Source organism: Anser cygnoides, chromosome Z, assembly GCF_040182565.1.
Source record: "Anser cygnoides isolate HZ-2024a breed goose chromosome Z, Taihu_goose_T2T_genome, whole genome shotgun sequence".
NCBI lineage: Eukaryota > Metazoa > Chordata > Aves > Anseriformes > Anatidae > Anser > Anser cygnoides.
Window position 1 is genome coordinate 13,828,165 of NC_089912.1, and position 17,049 is coordinate 13,845,213.

Genomic DNA, 17,049 nt, shown 5'->3' on the forward strand with positions numbered 1-17,049 from the left:
TTATTAAAGTTAAATGCAATTCCAGTTGAAAAATCCACTAGAAAATTGAAAAATACCACTGACCTAGAAAACTCCTCCCACAAAACCTCTATTTTAATTAAGTCACATTTTCAGATGAGAGTATTTTGGTAAAAACAACAGTGGCTCTGAGTACAGTTTCTTCTTTTATTCTCAGTGCAGGCTAACACTCTCAGCATTTACAGACAGCATGTTGAACGAACACAAGGATGGGCCACTCTATCTTACTGCCTCTCCCCCAGCCCCTGCAGTATCCTGATCCGTCTCAACTGTTCTGCACCAGAAAGCTGAACCAGAAAAGAACTGAGTCACACAGCCTATTTATTTGTCTGCCAACGACTGCCTGTTCCCTACAATACATTTTCCAGTACTTTATCCAGTCTGTTTGAAAAATGTCTCAAGGGATGAAGAAACTTAGGAAAGCATTTTACAGGCAGGTGGAGCTCCTAGTTAGGAAGTGTTTCCAATTACTCAGTCAAAATCCCTTTTTCTTTCTTTTTTTTTTTCTTTTTCTATTTTCATGCTCCAGGTTCTAGCGGTACTCTGATGTTTCAGATTATAGGTGTGTTTGCAAAAGCACAGGGTAAAGATGGCTGATGCTAAATAGTGTGTGCAATAAGGCAATTTAAACATCAGAAAATGAGTGGGGGTCATGCTGTAAAACCATTCCCAGCTTCCAGCCCAGAGATCAGGTAGAGATAACAACTGCTGCTTATCCTAAACTGATGTCCTTTTCTGTTTTTAGCTTCATTCCACCCAGTGGCCTTAACTGTTACAGCAAACAAAGGCGAGCATGTGAATATTTCCTTCATCAGAATGGCAGCAAAAGAGGAAGATGCAGTGATCTACAAAAATGGTAATTAACCTCTCCTCTTCCTACTATCATTGTCTTAGCCACCTGCCACATTCCTCGAGGCATAACTCCTTATGCACCTAATGTTCCCTAAAGGAATTATTTCCAATATCTAAATAGTGAAATTGATTGATTTATTTCTCTTCCACCAGAATGCCTTTGCTTGGTTCTTTTTTCATTTCTTTCTCTATCCCCTCACATCTCTTTTTTTTTTTTATTTTTTCCCTCTGAAGGTTTATTTACCGAATCTCTCTTTGCATTTCTACTGCTTCTCAGCTGCATACCATCCCCTCTTCAAATGGCTTTCATAGGCCATCGAGCTTCTGTGACGCTTTTTAGATTAAGAAATTAAGCACTAGTAACCTGCTGTTAGAAAGGCAGAACTGTTAACAGAACCTTATCTTCCCTTCATCCAACTACAAAAATAGTCAGGTTGTAAAATTTATGACACCAGCTTTTCTGTCTAACATAGCACCTAAATCACATGTAACTCAGCGCTTAGCTGTACATCGCTATTGCCCAGCACTTGGAAATACGTGCAGTTTGCTGTGTACCTCCTGTAGAAATGGAGGTCGCTAAAATTCACAGTGCAATCATATTTAATCAGAATGTTAAATGTCAGCAAATTCTAGCTGTGGAGAGCACATGTAACAGCATTCTGCTCCATCTTTGTCTACTGACAGTCTAGCTTACAGTGAGCTACCAGGAAACAGGGAGTAAGTAGAGCAGGATGATGTCAGTACGTGCCAGCATGCTGCAGAAGACTGCGTGCAGTCAGTCAGCTTCAGTCCCACTTATGAACACTCAGAGCTCCTTTCTGCAGGCTGGGAGAAAAAAAATCACTTGTCCTTTCAGGGTCCCCAAGGAAATTTTGTGACCTCCGTCAGCATTTTCCCATGCAAGTTCCAGCTGATATGTTGGTGCAGGAGTGTTTACATCCTGGTGCTGCCTTAGCTGGGGCTCCAACTGGAAATTTGGCAAAAAGCCTCAAATTCACTCTGGACAGTAGGTCAAGTCCTCCACCTGAGACTGCAGCTGAAATATCATCCCAGAGGATTCCTGATACAGCACCTGGCAGAGAACAGAAAAAGCATGTCCTGATACATTTAACTGTTGCTGTCTTTTGCCTCAGTCATTTAAAGTAACGCTTCCCCCTTGCAAACCCTCACAAAGGTTTTCCAGTGAACAAAACTGGTCTGTTAAACAAAATTGTGTTAAGACATTGGCATAACATGGGCCATCATAGAAAATGAGCCACAGAAACTGACCCTTGCTAATGCAACGTTAGTGTAAGGCTTTCTTAATACTTTGCTGTCAACATAGTTTGCAGATTATGACTCAAAAGACAAGCAAACAAAAACAGTTCCAGAACTAATCCCTTGCATTCTTTTTCTTTGGCCTTGTTTCCTTGAAGAACTGTTACGTGTTGTCATGGTCTTATCTTTCTGCTGTTTTGACTGTGACTCTCAACAAAGTTTAATATTTCTAGGCTGCCTGAAGTTTGACTGCTAGGTAGTATGATCCCAGACAGTGACGACCTGCTTATCTTTAGCCTGTACATGATTTCAGCATAGTGAAAAAAGGTCTGTGGCTCCTTACCAGGTTCCATTACCACAGTAAATGTAAGGAGATGCAGAACATACGGGCGTTTGGTTTGTGAGAGTATCATCTGGTTCATGGTCACTCAGCATAAAAGACTAAGATGGGAAATAAGAGAAGTAATAAATAACCAGACGCACAAACCCTAAGGAGCAGCAGATAACAGAGACAACACCGAAGGCCAGAGCTCTCCAGCTGCTGAGAGGCCACAGGGGGAACAACATGACACCCTGAGGATCTTCAACCAGAGCTGATAAGAAGGGGAATTATCATGGATCTCAAGGGAGAAGGGGCAAACTTATGATGAGATGATCAAGGGGGACTGGGAATGAGTGAAATAACCGCATGTTTAGGGACAGAGCCGATGGGGGGAAAGGGAGGGATCAAAGCGAAGTGGAAAGGAACAAGCATTGGAGAAAGGTGCAGAGAGCAGGTAAAAGGTGTCACTTGCACCAGTGTATGCTGCGAGTCAGGACACTCGCCTGGCACAGCCCTGCTCTACAGTTAGTCCGATCTTATTAAACTGTAGTCTTAATTATTCTTCAGCATGAGTGTGCACATGTCTGACATGTCTGTGCATGTCTATATTCTGCTGGTGACCTTCAGATCAGATCAGAGGGCAGGTAGCACAACAGGACTGACTCCTCACAACTGGAAACGCAGGCCTGGGGTCAAAGGGTCTTGTAAGTGTGGGGCCAGCAGCTGGCGGCACCGGGTGTCTATGTCCAGTTACGGCAGGGACATTTGTGAGCCAGTGTGTGTGAGCATGTACATGTATGTTTTGGTGATAGCTGGCTGGAATGGTCATCAGCGGGCTGCAGCAGCCTTGCCGCAATAGATTGGGGTGGGAGGACTCCCTGGGGTCCTGAAGTGCACTGGATGGAACTTCTGTTTGACAGCAACCCATGCAACCCATGTTCAAATGTCATTACTTGGTGATCCAGAGGGATGGGAGAAGACTAAATGTTTTTGCCTTACTTAGCAAGCATGTATGAACAACTACAGCAAGCCTAGAATAATACAGACAAGCTCCCATGGTGGAAAAAAAACAAAAAACAAAAAAAAAAGAGAGAATCATATTAAGTTTGTGAAGAAATGATAAAGCTGTACTGTTGTCTTCCTGTAAATCTCTGAGCTACTGAGATTAAATAGGACCTGCCCAGCATTTGCTGTTTGACTCCTTCCAGCCACACTAGGGCTCCTTACAGGGAGTCACCCTGACTTCAAGGAAGGCCAAGGAATAAAAGGCTTTTAACCACAAGACTACTAGCAACATTCTTGTAAAGCAGTGCTTAACTCCAAGCTGTTTGCACCATTCATCTGCTTCCTTTTCACTTGTACCTCTCCAACTACCAAGAACTAGCACAGTTAAAGAGCTGCCCGAAAATTCATAACTCATGGATATATTCTGCTGCTTAGTTCATCCCAGCTGTCCCTCCTCAGTGACCAACTCAACCTTGCTCGGGCTGTAAATGCTGAATGACTTCTGTCCTCTGTCTCTGTGTGCTCCTTCCCCAGGTTCCTTCATTCACTCCGTGCCCAGGCACGAAGTGCCGGGTGAGCTGGAAGTCTCCTATCCTCATGTTCAGCCACAGGATGCAGGGGTTTACTCTGCCAGATACATAGGAGGAAACCTCTTTACTTCTGCTTACACAAGGCTTATTGTAAGACGTAAGTTCCATTACTGTGTGCTAATGATTAATTGTTTAACGTTGTAATGAATCTGACATGAAATCTACACTGTGCCCAAATAAGGCACAAAATCTTCCTTGGCACGAGCTGCCATCAGATTATGTCATAAGAATTTTTTTCCCAACAATCTTCGATATAAGCTGATCATGATTTAAGCAGCTGAGAGAGAAAAAAAAAACCTTCAGATTTAGGTTCAATTCATCTTAGCCATTGCCAAGAGAGACAGCTCTTTTCTCAGCAGCTCAGCTTTTCAAATATCAAGCAATTAGGAACAAAGAAGGCAGCACAGGGTCTCTCATGAACATATGATGTGGATATGAGCAAAAAATACAAATGTTCAAATGTCTTTGTTCTCTGTGGTAAGTTATATCCAAACTCCATCTATTCTAAAATAATCTTTAGCGTACAGCATTGCAATTTCACAAACTACCCCAGTTTGTTTAAAATTGCCACAGTTAGCCATTAAAGCTCAACTCCCAGTGGAAAACTGGACCACTTCACAGTGCAAGTGGATATTTTTTATTAAGCATTCTAGATGTCTGGTAGCCCATGCTGCCATGCCCAATTTCATCAGATATAAAGAAAATTATATTCTATTAACTTGAATAGAAATGTAAAATTGATGTGTGAAAATAAATAGCTGTTAAAGCATTTTACATGATGAAGAAAATGTTTCTGAAAATAAAACATACTTTACCTGCTAACATCCACAGGATATCCAGGAGTTGCAAATGAATCAATGTTAAGCCCCATATTTGGATTCTGAAGCTATGGCCAGCTTACTAAATAAAATGGTCCAAGGTCTGTTCTCTGCTCTAGTGCCAAGCTGCACAGCAGATGACTTGCCCATACACTACCCATAAATGCTCTCCCGTGCCTTGGAACAGGTCAAAAGCCTTGTGCATCCTGCCTATTGGGAAAACTCCTTGGGTGTAGTCTGGGAGAGTTGTAGGGAGCACACTAACAATAAAGAACAATTACATGCCACTGCTCAGACACATGTTCAGGCTTTCTCTGAGTTACTGTTATAGGCATAGATTGACGATTTTAGCAAAGGTTGTTTTTTTGTTTGTTTGTTTGTTTTTCCCTAAGTATGCACATTTAGTAATTTCATTCTGGGTGGGAGAAGGAGAAGACAAAGCTCTAAATACCATGTTGACTCATTAAATGTATGCTGAAATCTGAAAAAGCTGTTCCAAGATTTAATTGACTAAATTACTCCAGTTTTAGTGAGCCTATTTCAGTTTCCCGTTTATCATCTCTGTTCTACTTTTACAGTAGAGGAAGTCATGAAGATCACTTTCTGTGATGTACAAAACATTGTTACAAATCAATATACTGAAAACTACAGAGTCCTCTCACCGCTAATTTCAAAAGCAACTCAGTGAATTTTGTATCTTGCAGGGATTTGTTAAGCATTTGCACGATGAGGCAACACACTCCTGTAGTGAAGTTTAGAGGTTAAGTTTTGCTTCTTTTAAATCAGTAGCAAGACTCTCACTGGCAGGATTCATGGTAGCAGTATCTTTTTAAATTATGAAGTGGGAAAGAAAATCCTGACATGCATCAAAACTGATATATATACTGGCTGCTCTTAGTCCATTTTTTCTAGAAACATGTCATCAGTTGATTGATCCTTATAGAGGCCCAGTGAAGACAGTAAAGATATAGCAGAGATGAACCTGCTGTATTGAGCTTTCAAGAAAAATACTGCTACAGAAAAAAATCATCACTTGCCAAATGCTGGTACAATGCCAGTGATGCCAAGCTCGGACCTGCTGGCTTAACATTGGTACAGCCAGCTGCAGGTGAACCCTGGAGCTTTCGTAGGTCTCAAATCCCTGCTATAAGAACAAATATTAAATGAAACATCTTTGACAACTTCCAAACTTACTTTCCCAAACTAAAAAAAAAAAAAGATCTACCTCTGATTTCAAAAAAGGAAGACTTTCACAGTTCCTTCTCTGAAAATGCTAGGTGGTGTTGCTGTGTACTACACAGTAGAGCTGCTCCAGAAACAGGAAAACTTCCACATGAAAAAAGTGCCTCTTTACATTAAGCCGGTTGGCCAGCATTTTGGGGTAGGGGCATATGGATCATACTGTCACTTATTTTACTGCTTGACTGGTTATTGAATGAGGAGACAACAAACATGTCATTATATTTCTGCATAAAAGGATGTGAAGCTCAGAAATGGGGCCCTTCCTGTAGCTCCCACTGCCCTTCCTGCATGAACAATGGCATTTGTCATGAAGATACTGGGGAATGCATCTGTCCTCCAGGTTTTATGGGAAAAACATGTGAGAAAGGTAAGCAAATATTCTCTTCACAGATTGCTTATTAATTTGTGCTCCGTAATAGAAGTTGGCAGAATGCAGTAGCCCTGTTTGACTCTTTATAGCTATTGCATTTACAGCTGGTGCTGGAGACAGGACAGTGTTGGGTGAGATGAACCTGGAATTAGCATAGCAGCTCTTGTAGTTAAGACAAATGTTTCCAATTCCTCCAAAATCAGCATGCTTGAAGCTGCTGACTGACTGTTAAATGTATGATAGACTGTGGGATGTGAAGCATACACTGGCACTGGGAAATGAAGCCCTGTGACGAAGATTCCCACGCTACTCCTGAACAAGCTGCCACCTGGTCAGAGGGTGAACTGTCTCTGCAGGGGCGTATCAATAATATATGTCTGTTTGTGCATATCTGTGTCTGTGACAATTAGTTTGGATTCTGGAGTAATTGGAGTAGGAGCACACTGCACACTGATCTGTCCAAGCAACTTGTGAGTACAATGCTAAATACGTATCTAAATATTCTGACCAAATTGCAGTGCTGCAAATATTACAACGCAACTATTGGAATAGATGACACCTGAACCACTCTAATTAATCAGTGGTCAAAGCAGAGAAGCAAAAACTTGAGCAGTTTTATATGCACTGGCCTCTAAGAAGGAGATTTGGTTTTCAAGGCAGTGTTTGTCCATTCAATATTAGAAAGGCTTATAAAGAGGGTTTATTGCTGAAGCTCTGTGCCCAAATATCCAAAGCAATAGAGGCTTTGATGATGGATTCTTATATGGCAGAAAGCAATGTTTGTTTCAGCTGCCAGAACTTACCATTAGTGCAGCAGTGCCTTAAGATGTCTTGGAAGTTAATAGATCTAGTATCTGAACGGTAAAAATGTAACTTTTCATTTTAATTCATGTTTTCTATTGTCTAAAGCTGTATCATTGGAAGCATTAGCTCTCTTGCAGACTTACTGCTCTTGGATCTTTCTTTCACTCTCTCCCTTCAATAGCTTGTGGAGCCAATACATTTGGCAAAACATGTGAAGAGAGCTGCAAAGAAAACTATGGCTGCAAAAACTATATGTTCTGTCTGCCAGATCCATATGGTTGTTCTTGTGCCACAGGATGGATGGGACTGGAATGTGATAAAGGTATAGTCAAAAATACGGGGAATGGTGAGGAGTCCTTAATGTGCTGCACATATGAAACACAGAAAGAAACTAACAGAGGAGATTAAGAGAGAGGAATGTTTCCATTCTGTAAAAAAGGGATAATAATATTTAATTACCTCAGAGGAGCATTCCAGATCCTCAAAAGAAAGATTAAGCAAAGTTGCAAACTATTCAAATTATTCTGCAAAATGAATTGATGTTGTACCATCAGCTCTGATAACGGCTACAGCCCTGCTGTATTTCTACATGTCACACTGAGCTATTCACTGTCAATCACATATCCAACTACTGGGCAATAATTAGCCTTGTTCATTTCTATTAGACTGAAATCTCTTTGGGACATGATGCACATCTTCATGCATGTGTACGTACTATGGTTCATTGGTGCTGTTAACACTGATGAAGTTTTGACACTACCACAGTGCAAGTGTGAAACCACAGTGGATGTCGAAGACGCTTCCACATTTCCATCTAGCGTACAAATGACAGGCATGGATATAAATGTGCTCTATATTTCGTGTTATTTGTTCTCCGGATGCTCTGCGGATGACTTAGTGCTGCTACAAAGAGTTCCAAACTCAACCCAACTGAGGGAAGTAAACTCTACTGGAGAGAATTGATGCATGAAATTGAAAACTTATGGAAGACATTATCTAGTACCTTTACACTAACTGGAAACATATGTACTTGCAGAGTGCAAACCTGGTTTTTATGGGTCAGATTGCAAACTCAGATGTAATTGTCACAATCGAGGGACGTGCGACAGATTTAAGGGCTGCGTCTGCTCCCTCGGATGGCATGGTCTGCAATGTGAAAAAGAAGGTAAAGCAAGGTAACACTGTAGTAAATGACTTTTCCCCAGTGTAACTGAAACAGACCTTCATGCTGGTGTAGCATTTCCACTTCAGGCTGGTATCCTTATGCTGTCAATTGCATTCCAAGGGCCCACATGTATCTGCATACCTTTACTGCAGTGCAGTGTTTTTGAGTGCTATATGCTGCATTTTATAGGCCAGCGTGCTACAGTTACATCTGACTTATAGCAGACTTAGATCTGCTGCTTACACCAGGTAAAGGATTGCCAATAGGTTGAGGGAGGTGATCCTTCAGCCCTGCTCAGCATTCGTGATGCCATACTTGGGAGTGCTGGGTCCAGTTCTGGGATCCCCAGTACAACAGCAACCATACCAGAAAGAGCCCAAAAATGGCCACAAAGTTGATGAAGGGACTGGAGCACCTCTCCCATGAGGAAAGACTGAGGGAGTTGGGACTGTTCACCCTGGAGAAAAGAAGGCTTGGGGCGATCTTATCAACGTGTGTTAATACCTGACAGGAGGGTGCAAAGAAAATGGAGCCAGGCACTCTCCAGTGGTGTCCAATGACAACACAGGAGGCAGTGGACACAAAATGAAACACAGGAGGTTCCCCCTGAACATCAGGAAACGTTTCACTGTGTGGGTGACCAAGCACTGGCACAGGTTGCCCAGAGAAGCTGTGGAGTCTCCCTCCCTGGAGGTCTTCAAAAGTTGCCTGGACATGGGCCTGAGCAACCTGCTCTGGGTGTCACTTGAGCAGGGGGTTGGACCAGGTGACCTCCAGAGGTCCATTCCAACCTCAACCATTCTGTGATTCTGTGACTTGCTTTCATTAAATGTAGCGTTACAGTCCTTACTCTGTAGGTTTGACACCAGCCTTAATATCAATTACCGAAAGGAGCTGGACATCCTATTTGCATGATCAGCTTTTGGACAGGTTCATGCTATTTTACCTTTAAGGCTTACTGCATACCTCTTATTCAGCTGCATACACTCCTACACCACCAGGCTCATGATCTGAAATTGATGACAGAGACATTAGGACTACCCCAGAGTTTAAAGCAGCTCTGCCTCTTTGACAGAGTTAGGCTTGCAAAGCTGGATGTACTTCATTCAGAGTATCTTCGGATTCAGGCAAGGTTGGCACACAGTATTTTACAAAATGCACTCAGCAACTATCATTTCTGCTTGATAAATAAAGTGACAAATCTATTGTTAACTTGTAAAAGCTTTCAAACACACACAAAAAAAAAACAACCAAAGAAATAAAGCCATGACCCAACCAGCTGAATTACACCATTGTGATACAACTGCTCTTGTGAAAATACATAATGGAGAGCTAATAGTTACTACACATTCATTACAAATTGTGTGCATGATTTTTCCGTAAGTAGTGTGTGTGTGCTTAGAATATAAAAAAGAGCAAGAAAAAGAGGGAACAGAAGAGGAAACAAAAGAAGAATGGATAGAGGGGTTGTTTCTTCTCACATGCTCTTTACTCTGTTATAACAGTGTTGACTTTGGTACGCTTTGGGTATCCGTGGGTATGCTCACATAAGCGAGGGAGGACCAGATACCTATGCTGCCTAAGCTTTCCAGTGTGCATGTGCATTATATGCCTAAGCGTGTTTGATGCAGCCTTTTGAAAGTTCTGTTTGAAGGATGACATAATATATATTCTGCAGGTTCAGCAGATCTTTCGCCTCAGATAGAAAACTTACTAGACCCTGTGGAACTCAATTCTGGTGTCGAGTTCAAGCCTTTTTGTATAGCTACTGGGACGCCACTTCCTAAATCTGAAGAATTTAAACTTTTGAAGCAAGATGGAACTGTCCTAAGGGTAGGCTCCTGATTACTTGCTTCCTGTTATTTCTGATATTTATACTGACTTTATCTGTAGTTAATGCACACTGTGCTTTATAAGCATAACATGAAATTTCAGTATTCTGAGATTATCATATTGCTTATCACACTGCTCATTGTTTGCTGTTCTTTATTTACTGAGTTCCTGTTCCAAAAAGTTTAAAACTTTGCTATAATCCACATGACTTACAGGGATAGCAAAAACAAAACAAAAAAAAAGTGATTTAGATGAATGGCTCTCACATAGGCTAGGAACTGTTGAACAACCAAATCAGATCATGTTGACATTCCTGAAAATGAGAAAAAAATCTTGACTTGTTGATAAAATGGTAAATTATACTTTGAAATATATATAGGCAACTTAATTTTAATTCTGCTCTTCCTCTATGACTAACTGGTAAAAATGTAAAATATGTTACTAAATAGAGTAGAAATTAATCATAGTCTCTGAAATACCAGTGATTATTTATTTTTCAATTTTCAGTTATTATTTTTAAATAACTTTAAATATTTTTTCAATTATTGAATCTACATTGTGTATTGAAGTTATGTTTACTATGTAAACACTAAAAGAAGGAATACACATACAGCCTTTGATTTAAAGAGATTGAAATCAGATACATGATCAAACACAGCAGTCACCATGTGAGCTTCCTCAACTGTAGAAATAGAACTCACGGACTGAAGCATATGTGAATCTATGGAGCTGACCTCTACAGAGCCTCTCTAGTTACAGCACTAAACCCTAAATGAATTCCTAAACTGTGAGAAAGGTGGAATGGAAAAATTCCGCAATGCCCACAGTTTTCAGGTCCATGTCTTTTGTCTTTTCAGCCTTCCTTAATCGTCACCAGTAATCGCTCTGAAGCTATGTTTACAATTAATCGAGTCCAGCCCCGTGATACAGGAACCTGGGTCTGCAGCGTGCAGACAGTAGCAGGAATGGCAGAGAAACCATTTCAAGTTACAGTTAAAGGTAAGAGCATAAATCTTTTCTAATATCTTTGCCTCTCTATTTTTAAAACAAGATTTATAGTCTAACATGGCAGGGCTTTCCATTCCTGAGCTGCAGGAAAATGTCTGAATAAATATCTACAGTCAGAATATAAACAGAAGCCTCTTATAAGCGACACCCTAATTAAGTGTATTGGGGTATAAAAGTGTGATGGTAAGGATTAAAAGAACAGGAAATTTTTTATAATTTTTTTTTGAAGGGTACAAACTGTGAGTTTTAGGCTCTAAACCCCTGTCTACTTTTTAAGAGTTTGGAAGAGCACCTCCCATTTTCCTGTAGATGAAGGAAGATACCAGAGTTTTACTGATGTAGGGAATTAAAAGGCTGGTTTAATACTTGCATTCTTGCTCAGTTCCTCCTGTGCCACAGTATGCCCCACGGCTGACAGACAGTGGACATAATTTTCTCATTATTGATATCAATGCTGAGTTACATCTTGGAGATGGACCTGTTGTGTCAACAAAACTCTTGTACAAGCCAGCAAAGCGTTATCAGTCCTGGATGTCTGTAGAAGGTAAGATTCTCTAATTCTCTCAAACACAAACTTCACTTACATACTGAAACGTAATTTGGCTTCTGCCCTTGACCCAGATTCAAAAGTCTCTGTAACCCATAAAAGTTAAATCCTTTATGACTGGCCACGTGGCTCTGTATAACAGCACTGTATAATGTTAATGTGAGTGTGGTACACCGACAGTGGTTGGAAGTGTTTATTCAATTTTCAGTAATCAAAAGGTTCCCCCCTTCTGCCCTAAGATAAACAGTACTCAATGCTGGGCCCAGCTGTTGAAAAATCCTGTGCAAATTCCAGTTTTTCAAAAGCAGTGAGCAGTATGGAGTGGTCCTGAAGCATCTGCTATCTTCCTGTATGCTTATTGTGCCCTCCACTGCAACAAATATTTTACGTAAATAGTGATCAGGAATGGTATGGGTAACATGAAGCCTGCTTGTGAGTGAGATGACCACTTTGTCTAAAATACTACAGGAAACATTACAGGAAATTAAACAAGTAAACAATTGTTACACTAATTCATGGTAACCCAAGATCTGCACACAAAATACGTACTGCTGAAGTAACCAGTCCTGGTCTGACCCAAAGGAAGGATGGATGGAAACATCCCTTGCGCTGGGTCAGAACCCAGTGGTTACTGTGGGCTTACACTGCTTACGTTAAAAATCCATATATTATATGCTTCAAAATAGCTTATCTTAGTGAATTGGGAACAAAAGAAGAGCCTGAGTATCTTACCTTCCATGTGTAGTCATTCAGGAATATTTTCCTGCCCTTTTCTTCCTTATCATTTTTCAGTACAGGGTATACAACTTTACTGTTTCTTTCTCCTTCTCAGTAAAAGGCACAACCAAAAGACTGGACAATCTGGAACCAAAAACAGAGTATCAGTTCTGTGTTCAGCTGAGTCGGCAAGGGGAAGGTGGGGAAGGCCATCCCGGACCACAGGCTAGCTTCACAACAGCTGCACTTGGTAAGTCATCCATCACCTTGGCTTTTCAGAAAAGGGCCATTTCAGAGGGTTATCTCTGTGGTCTGCTCCCTGATCGGCCAGAGCACTTTCATTTCAGCAATGGCAGCAGCTAGATGTGAAAAATATAGAGAGCCTTTTGAAATAATCTCAGGCAAAGGAAAAAAAAAAAACGGGGGTGAAGAAAACCACCGTATATGCAAGACAGCCCTATTATGCTCCCTGATTTAGAGGTGGAGGATCTGGGAAAGGAAAATATGCACTTTGCTTGACTAAGCAACAGAATTGGAAATAGAAAACACTTCTTTTGCATGCTAGTCCTTCCTTCTAACACCAGATCGGTCCTTTCACTTACTATTAGATCAATTTACTTTAAAAATTAAAATGTCTGAACAAGCAGATAAGCTTTCAGATCGCTGAGGAGACAGCCCAAACTGAATACTGACGTGCAAAATAAATGAGGATTCCACTAGGAATTACCTAACAGGACAGCAAATTTCTGATAACTGGGTGGGGTGTGGGAGGGGAGAACTGCCCTTTGTCACTCTAAGCTAGGGCAAGTGGTTGAGAATAACTGGTACCCCTGCTTTGGTTTACATACCAGATGTGAAATGTTGTTCCCTGTCTCACTGTGGCTTCTCCAAGGTCTTCCTCCACCAGAAGGTCTCACTCTCCTTCCAAAAAGCACGACATCGCTGAATTTGTCATGGCATCCTTTAACTCTGAGGACAGAGGACGACATTCGTGTTGAAGTGGAAAGGAAGAGCGTGAATGACAATGGTGACGAGAGCAGTGTTATTACTCAAGTGCCAGGAAATATGTCCACACTGATCATTAAAGATCTTGAGCCCAGACAGCAATACATGTGCAGGGTACGGGTGAACACCAGGTCCCAAGGAGAATGGAGCAACTACCTGTATGCGTGGACTTTCAGTGACAGTAAGTAGCTGATTCACTTCCGTTTAATTCTTCCTCTTTCGCCCAGTGGTCAGAATGATTGTTTCTTAATCACTACATTAAAACTAATCCTTTGTTTTGGGTACACTCAGTTCCTGATGACAATCTGTCGTGGTTGCTATTACTATTATTATAAAGAAAATCTCTGTATTCAGAGGAATTCTTACCTTGGGAATTGTCAGGAACTGATGATGAGCTTTATGGAAAAAAAAAAAAAAAGGGAAAAATAAGTGAAAAGCTTCGGAATTCACATCTTCTTAATATCAGTATGATTTGTGCTTCTAACACACATAGCATTTTTTTCTCCTTATAATGATGAACACACAGATTTTCATAATCTAAGCTCTTTTTTAACTCCAAAAAAAACAACACTCAGACCCTGCAGTTCAGCCATGTCAATACAGAAATAGTCAGCTTTTAAGGAAGGAAAAGAAGATACAATGAAAGGTACACATCCCTGTGAGCAAAGTGTAGTTTCAGTGTAGCTACGCTCAAGATCAGTGCCCGTGCTTGAATTCCTGAGTATGAACCGTGCCCTTTCACAGTGCCAAAACAGATGCTCTATCAGAACGAAGTTTGCCTGGCTGATGGGTGCCACTGCCCAAACCCTACACTGGAAAGGTATGCTTCTTCCTCACAACAGGTCATGTGAGGAAGCCCTCAGTGAAACCCTACACGTATTAAAAGAAGTATCAATGGTTCTCATGGGACACCGCAGTATCCCAAACTGCACAAAGAAAAACTTAAGGGTACTTTTTTCCAGCAGAAGGTACTTAGCATAGCCGTCATGGGTGTGTCCAGAAGTCCAGAACTCACCTCTGCTGGTGTTTTTCTGATGAAATTTTGGACTTGATGATCCTTGTGGGTCCCTTCCAACTCGGGATACTTTGCTAAACATCGATAACAATTTCCCTTCCTTCTAACAGCCTGTATCCTGACAGGGAATTGCTCCCTGCAGCAGTGAGGGTGCTCAGAATCACATGGGGACGATGATTCAGTACAGAAGTAAATCAACCCTTTCTGCATTAATTTTAAAGCAATTATGCTGTCCTTGCAGAACAGCTTAGAGCATTCGTATCCTTTTTGCAAGGACAGGGCTATACCGAGTACTACTTCAACCTCTGCTGGAAGTACAGAGTACTGCAACATGGGTGATTGCACATGGTTCATAAAACAGTTGTGCTCAGTTACCAAAGCTTGTCAACAAAATTCTTCTCTTTAGCACAACAAAAACACTGAGTAAAGTGTTTGGCCTCTGAGGGAAGGCAGGTGAGGTGATGTGCACCCCAACACTTTTTGTGTGTTTATGTCTGTTCTCAGGAATCCCTCCTGCACCATACAACATCAAGTTTTCTAACACCACTGACACATCTTCAGTCATCTCTTGGACAACTGCTGAGGGTCACTCCATCTCCTCCATCATCATCAGCTACAAAATTTATGGCAAGGCTGAGTACAACCACATCGACATTATCATTAAGAACACCACCATTACTCAATACCATCTCAAGGGCCTCGAGCCAAACACTGTGTACCAGGTTCAGATTAATGCTCAGAACAACATCGGCTTGAGCAACCCAAACACATCCTTTGAACTGAAGACTCTTCCAGAAACTAAAGGTTAGTTATTCCAGCATACCGGACTTGCACAAACCAGGGCTGATGATATAAGCCAGTTAAATAGAGCAAAGTCACAATATCCTTTTTTTTGACTCTCAGTTCCCTACATGGCATCAGTGAAGTGGCAACATACAGCATTTGTGTGTATTCACTAGCAAGTGCCCAACAGCTCATAAATTAATGGAGTTAATCAGATCACTGAATGTGACCTTAGCTCTGCTCTCCCTGAAATAAGCAGGTGCTCACAAATCTGAAAATCAGAGCATACAATGTCTGTGACATTTTTGTAAAACAAGGGGATATACCTATATGTCTTTACGCCGTTTATAAGATGGGAGTGTCTAGCTATGCATTGTTCATGGCTTTTTCAGAATTACCTGGAAATGACAAACTCCTTATGTGCTTCCTCAACAGCTCCATATGAATCGAAAGGAGGCAAAATGCTGCTTATTGCTATCCTTGGCTCTGCAGGGATGACCTGCGTAACAATTCTCCTGGCCTTTCTCATCATGCTGCAGTTAAAGAGAGCCAACTTCCGGCGCAGAATGGCTCAGGCTTTCCAAAATGTGGTGGTGGGTTTCTAGCTTTCCTCTAGCAACGTGGCTAAACATTTTTGCCCCATCTTTTGCAGTTGTTTGTTTGTTTTCACTTCCTTTTCTTTGGCCTTTCCAAATACAATGTCCTCTTCATGTATGACATTAGCGCTGTTGCTAGTGACCCAGAACTAAAGCAATCATGGCTACAGGCTATGAGACAGATGACCTGACTTGAAAAAAGATACACACAGTTTATCCTTCTCTTTTCTGTCTTGTTTCCCCGTGTATGACCAAGTATCAAGCCATGCAGAATGGAAGAGCCTGTTTTCCTTCTGTGAAGTTATGCCATTTTGAAAACTGCAGTACTTTTAACCATTGCTTTTGAGCATCAGTGACTGATCTGCCACATTTTTTTAACCTGGGGAGAGCACAGCAGGGATCAGTCAATGGCAACATCATAGCTTTGGCAGTGATGAAATTGCTGAAGTCTGTAGTATCACGAAGAGCTCTCTCTCTGCATATACTCATATCCTTCTGTAGCTTCTGCCTCACTCAGCTTTCCAGTGTTATCTCTCACTTCAAAGGGGAACCCATGAAGGCGAATGAAGCTGGGCCAAAGAACTCCTCCAATTGGATCTCCACAGGTTATTTCTTAAAAAGGGGACCAGGGGATCCCCTTTTTAAAGGGGACTCATTCAAAAAGATGAGTGGTCTCCAGGCCACAAAATGAGTCCCCAGGCCACACAGAATTGCTCCTGCGCCTTGTCTTGAAACTTTTCCCCAAAAAAGTGTTTATTGGGCATGTGTGGCTGAAGTGGAGATGTCTCAAGTATGAAGGAGAATCATTTCCTCTCTTTTCTTTCTTTGCATTGTCTTTCCTCAGTCTTCCTACTGAGCCTGATTAGCACGGTATTTACTCAAGACAAACAAAGAGATAAATCTTGCCCTGAGACTTAAAACTGGTTCTAAGATCAATTTTATCAAATGATTTTTGCCTATCTCTTTCACCTTCATTACTTAGAAAATTGTTCAGGATGCCTAGTACAAAGTTACTTATGCATAAATTAGAAACCTGATTAATTTTGTAGATCTAGGTACAAATGCTTGCTGCAGCCAGTGTCTAAAGTAGGTGTAGTTTGCT

At 41.3% G+C, this 17,049-nt stretch overlaps 1 protein-coding gene across 3 annotated transcripts in view; it reads left to right on the forward strand.

Annotated features, from left to right (window-relative positions):
- The window catches only part of TEK (TEK receptor tyrosine kinase), a 42,614-nt gene that overhangs the window by 17,453 nt on the left and 8,112 nt on the right, over positions 1–17,049 (forward strand). For 2 of the 3 annotated variants that reach the window (XM_048050068.2, XM_048050069.2), the window contains exons 3-14: positions 764–874; positions 3,989–4,141; positions 6,340–6,471; positions 7,460–7,600; positions 8,315–8,443; positions 10,122–10,276; positions 11,134–11,275; positions 11,667–11,828; positions 12,664–12,798; positions 13,441–13,734; positions 15,073–15,372; positions 15,787–15,944. In XM_048050068.2, coding sequence (XP_047906025.1) covers positions 764–874; positions 3,989–4,141; positions 6,340–6,471; positions 7,460–7,600; positions 8,315–8,443; positions 10,122–10,276; positions 11,134–11,275; positions 11,667–11,828; positions 12,664–12,798; positions 13,441–13,734; positions 15,073–15,372; positions 15,787–15,944 — 2,012 coding nt within the window. Of the gene's footprint in view, positions 1–763; positions 875–3,988; positions 4,142–6,339; positions 6,472–7,459; positions 7,601–8,314; positions 8,454–10,121; positions 10,277–11,133; positions 11,276–11,666; positions 11,829–12,663; positions 12,799–13,440; positions 13,735–15,072; positions 15,373–15,786; positions 15,945–17,049 lie in introns of those variants that run through there. The other variant, XM_048050070.2, reaches the window with a different exon arrangement.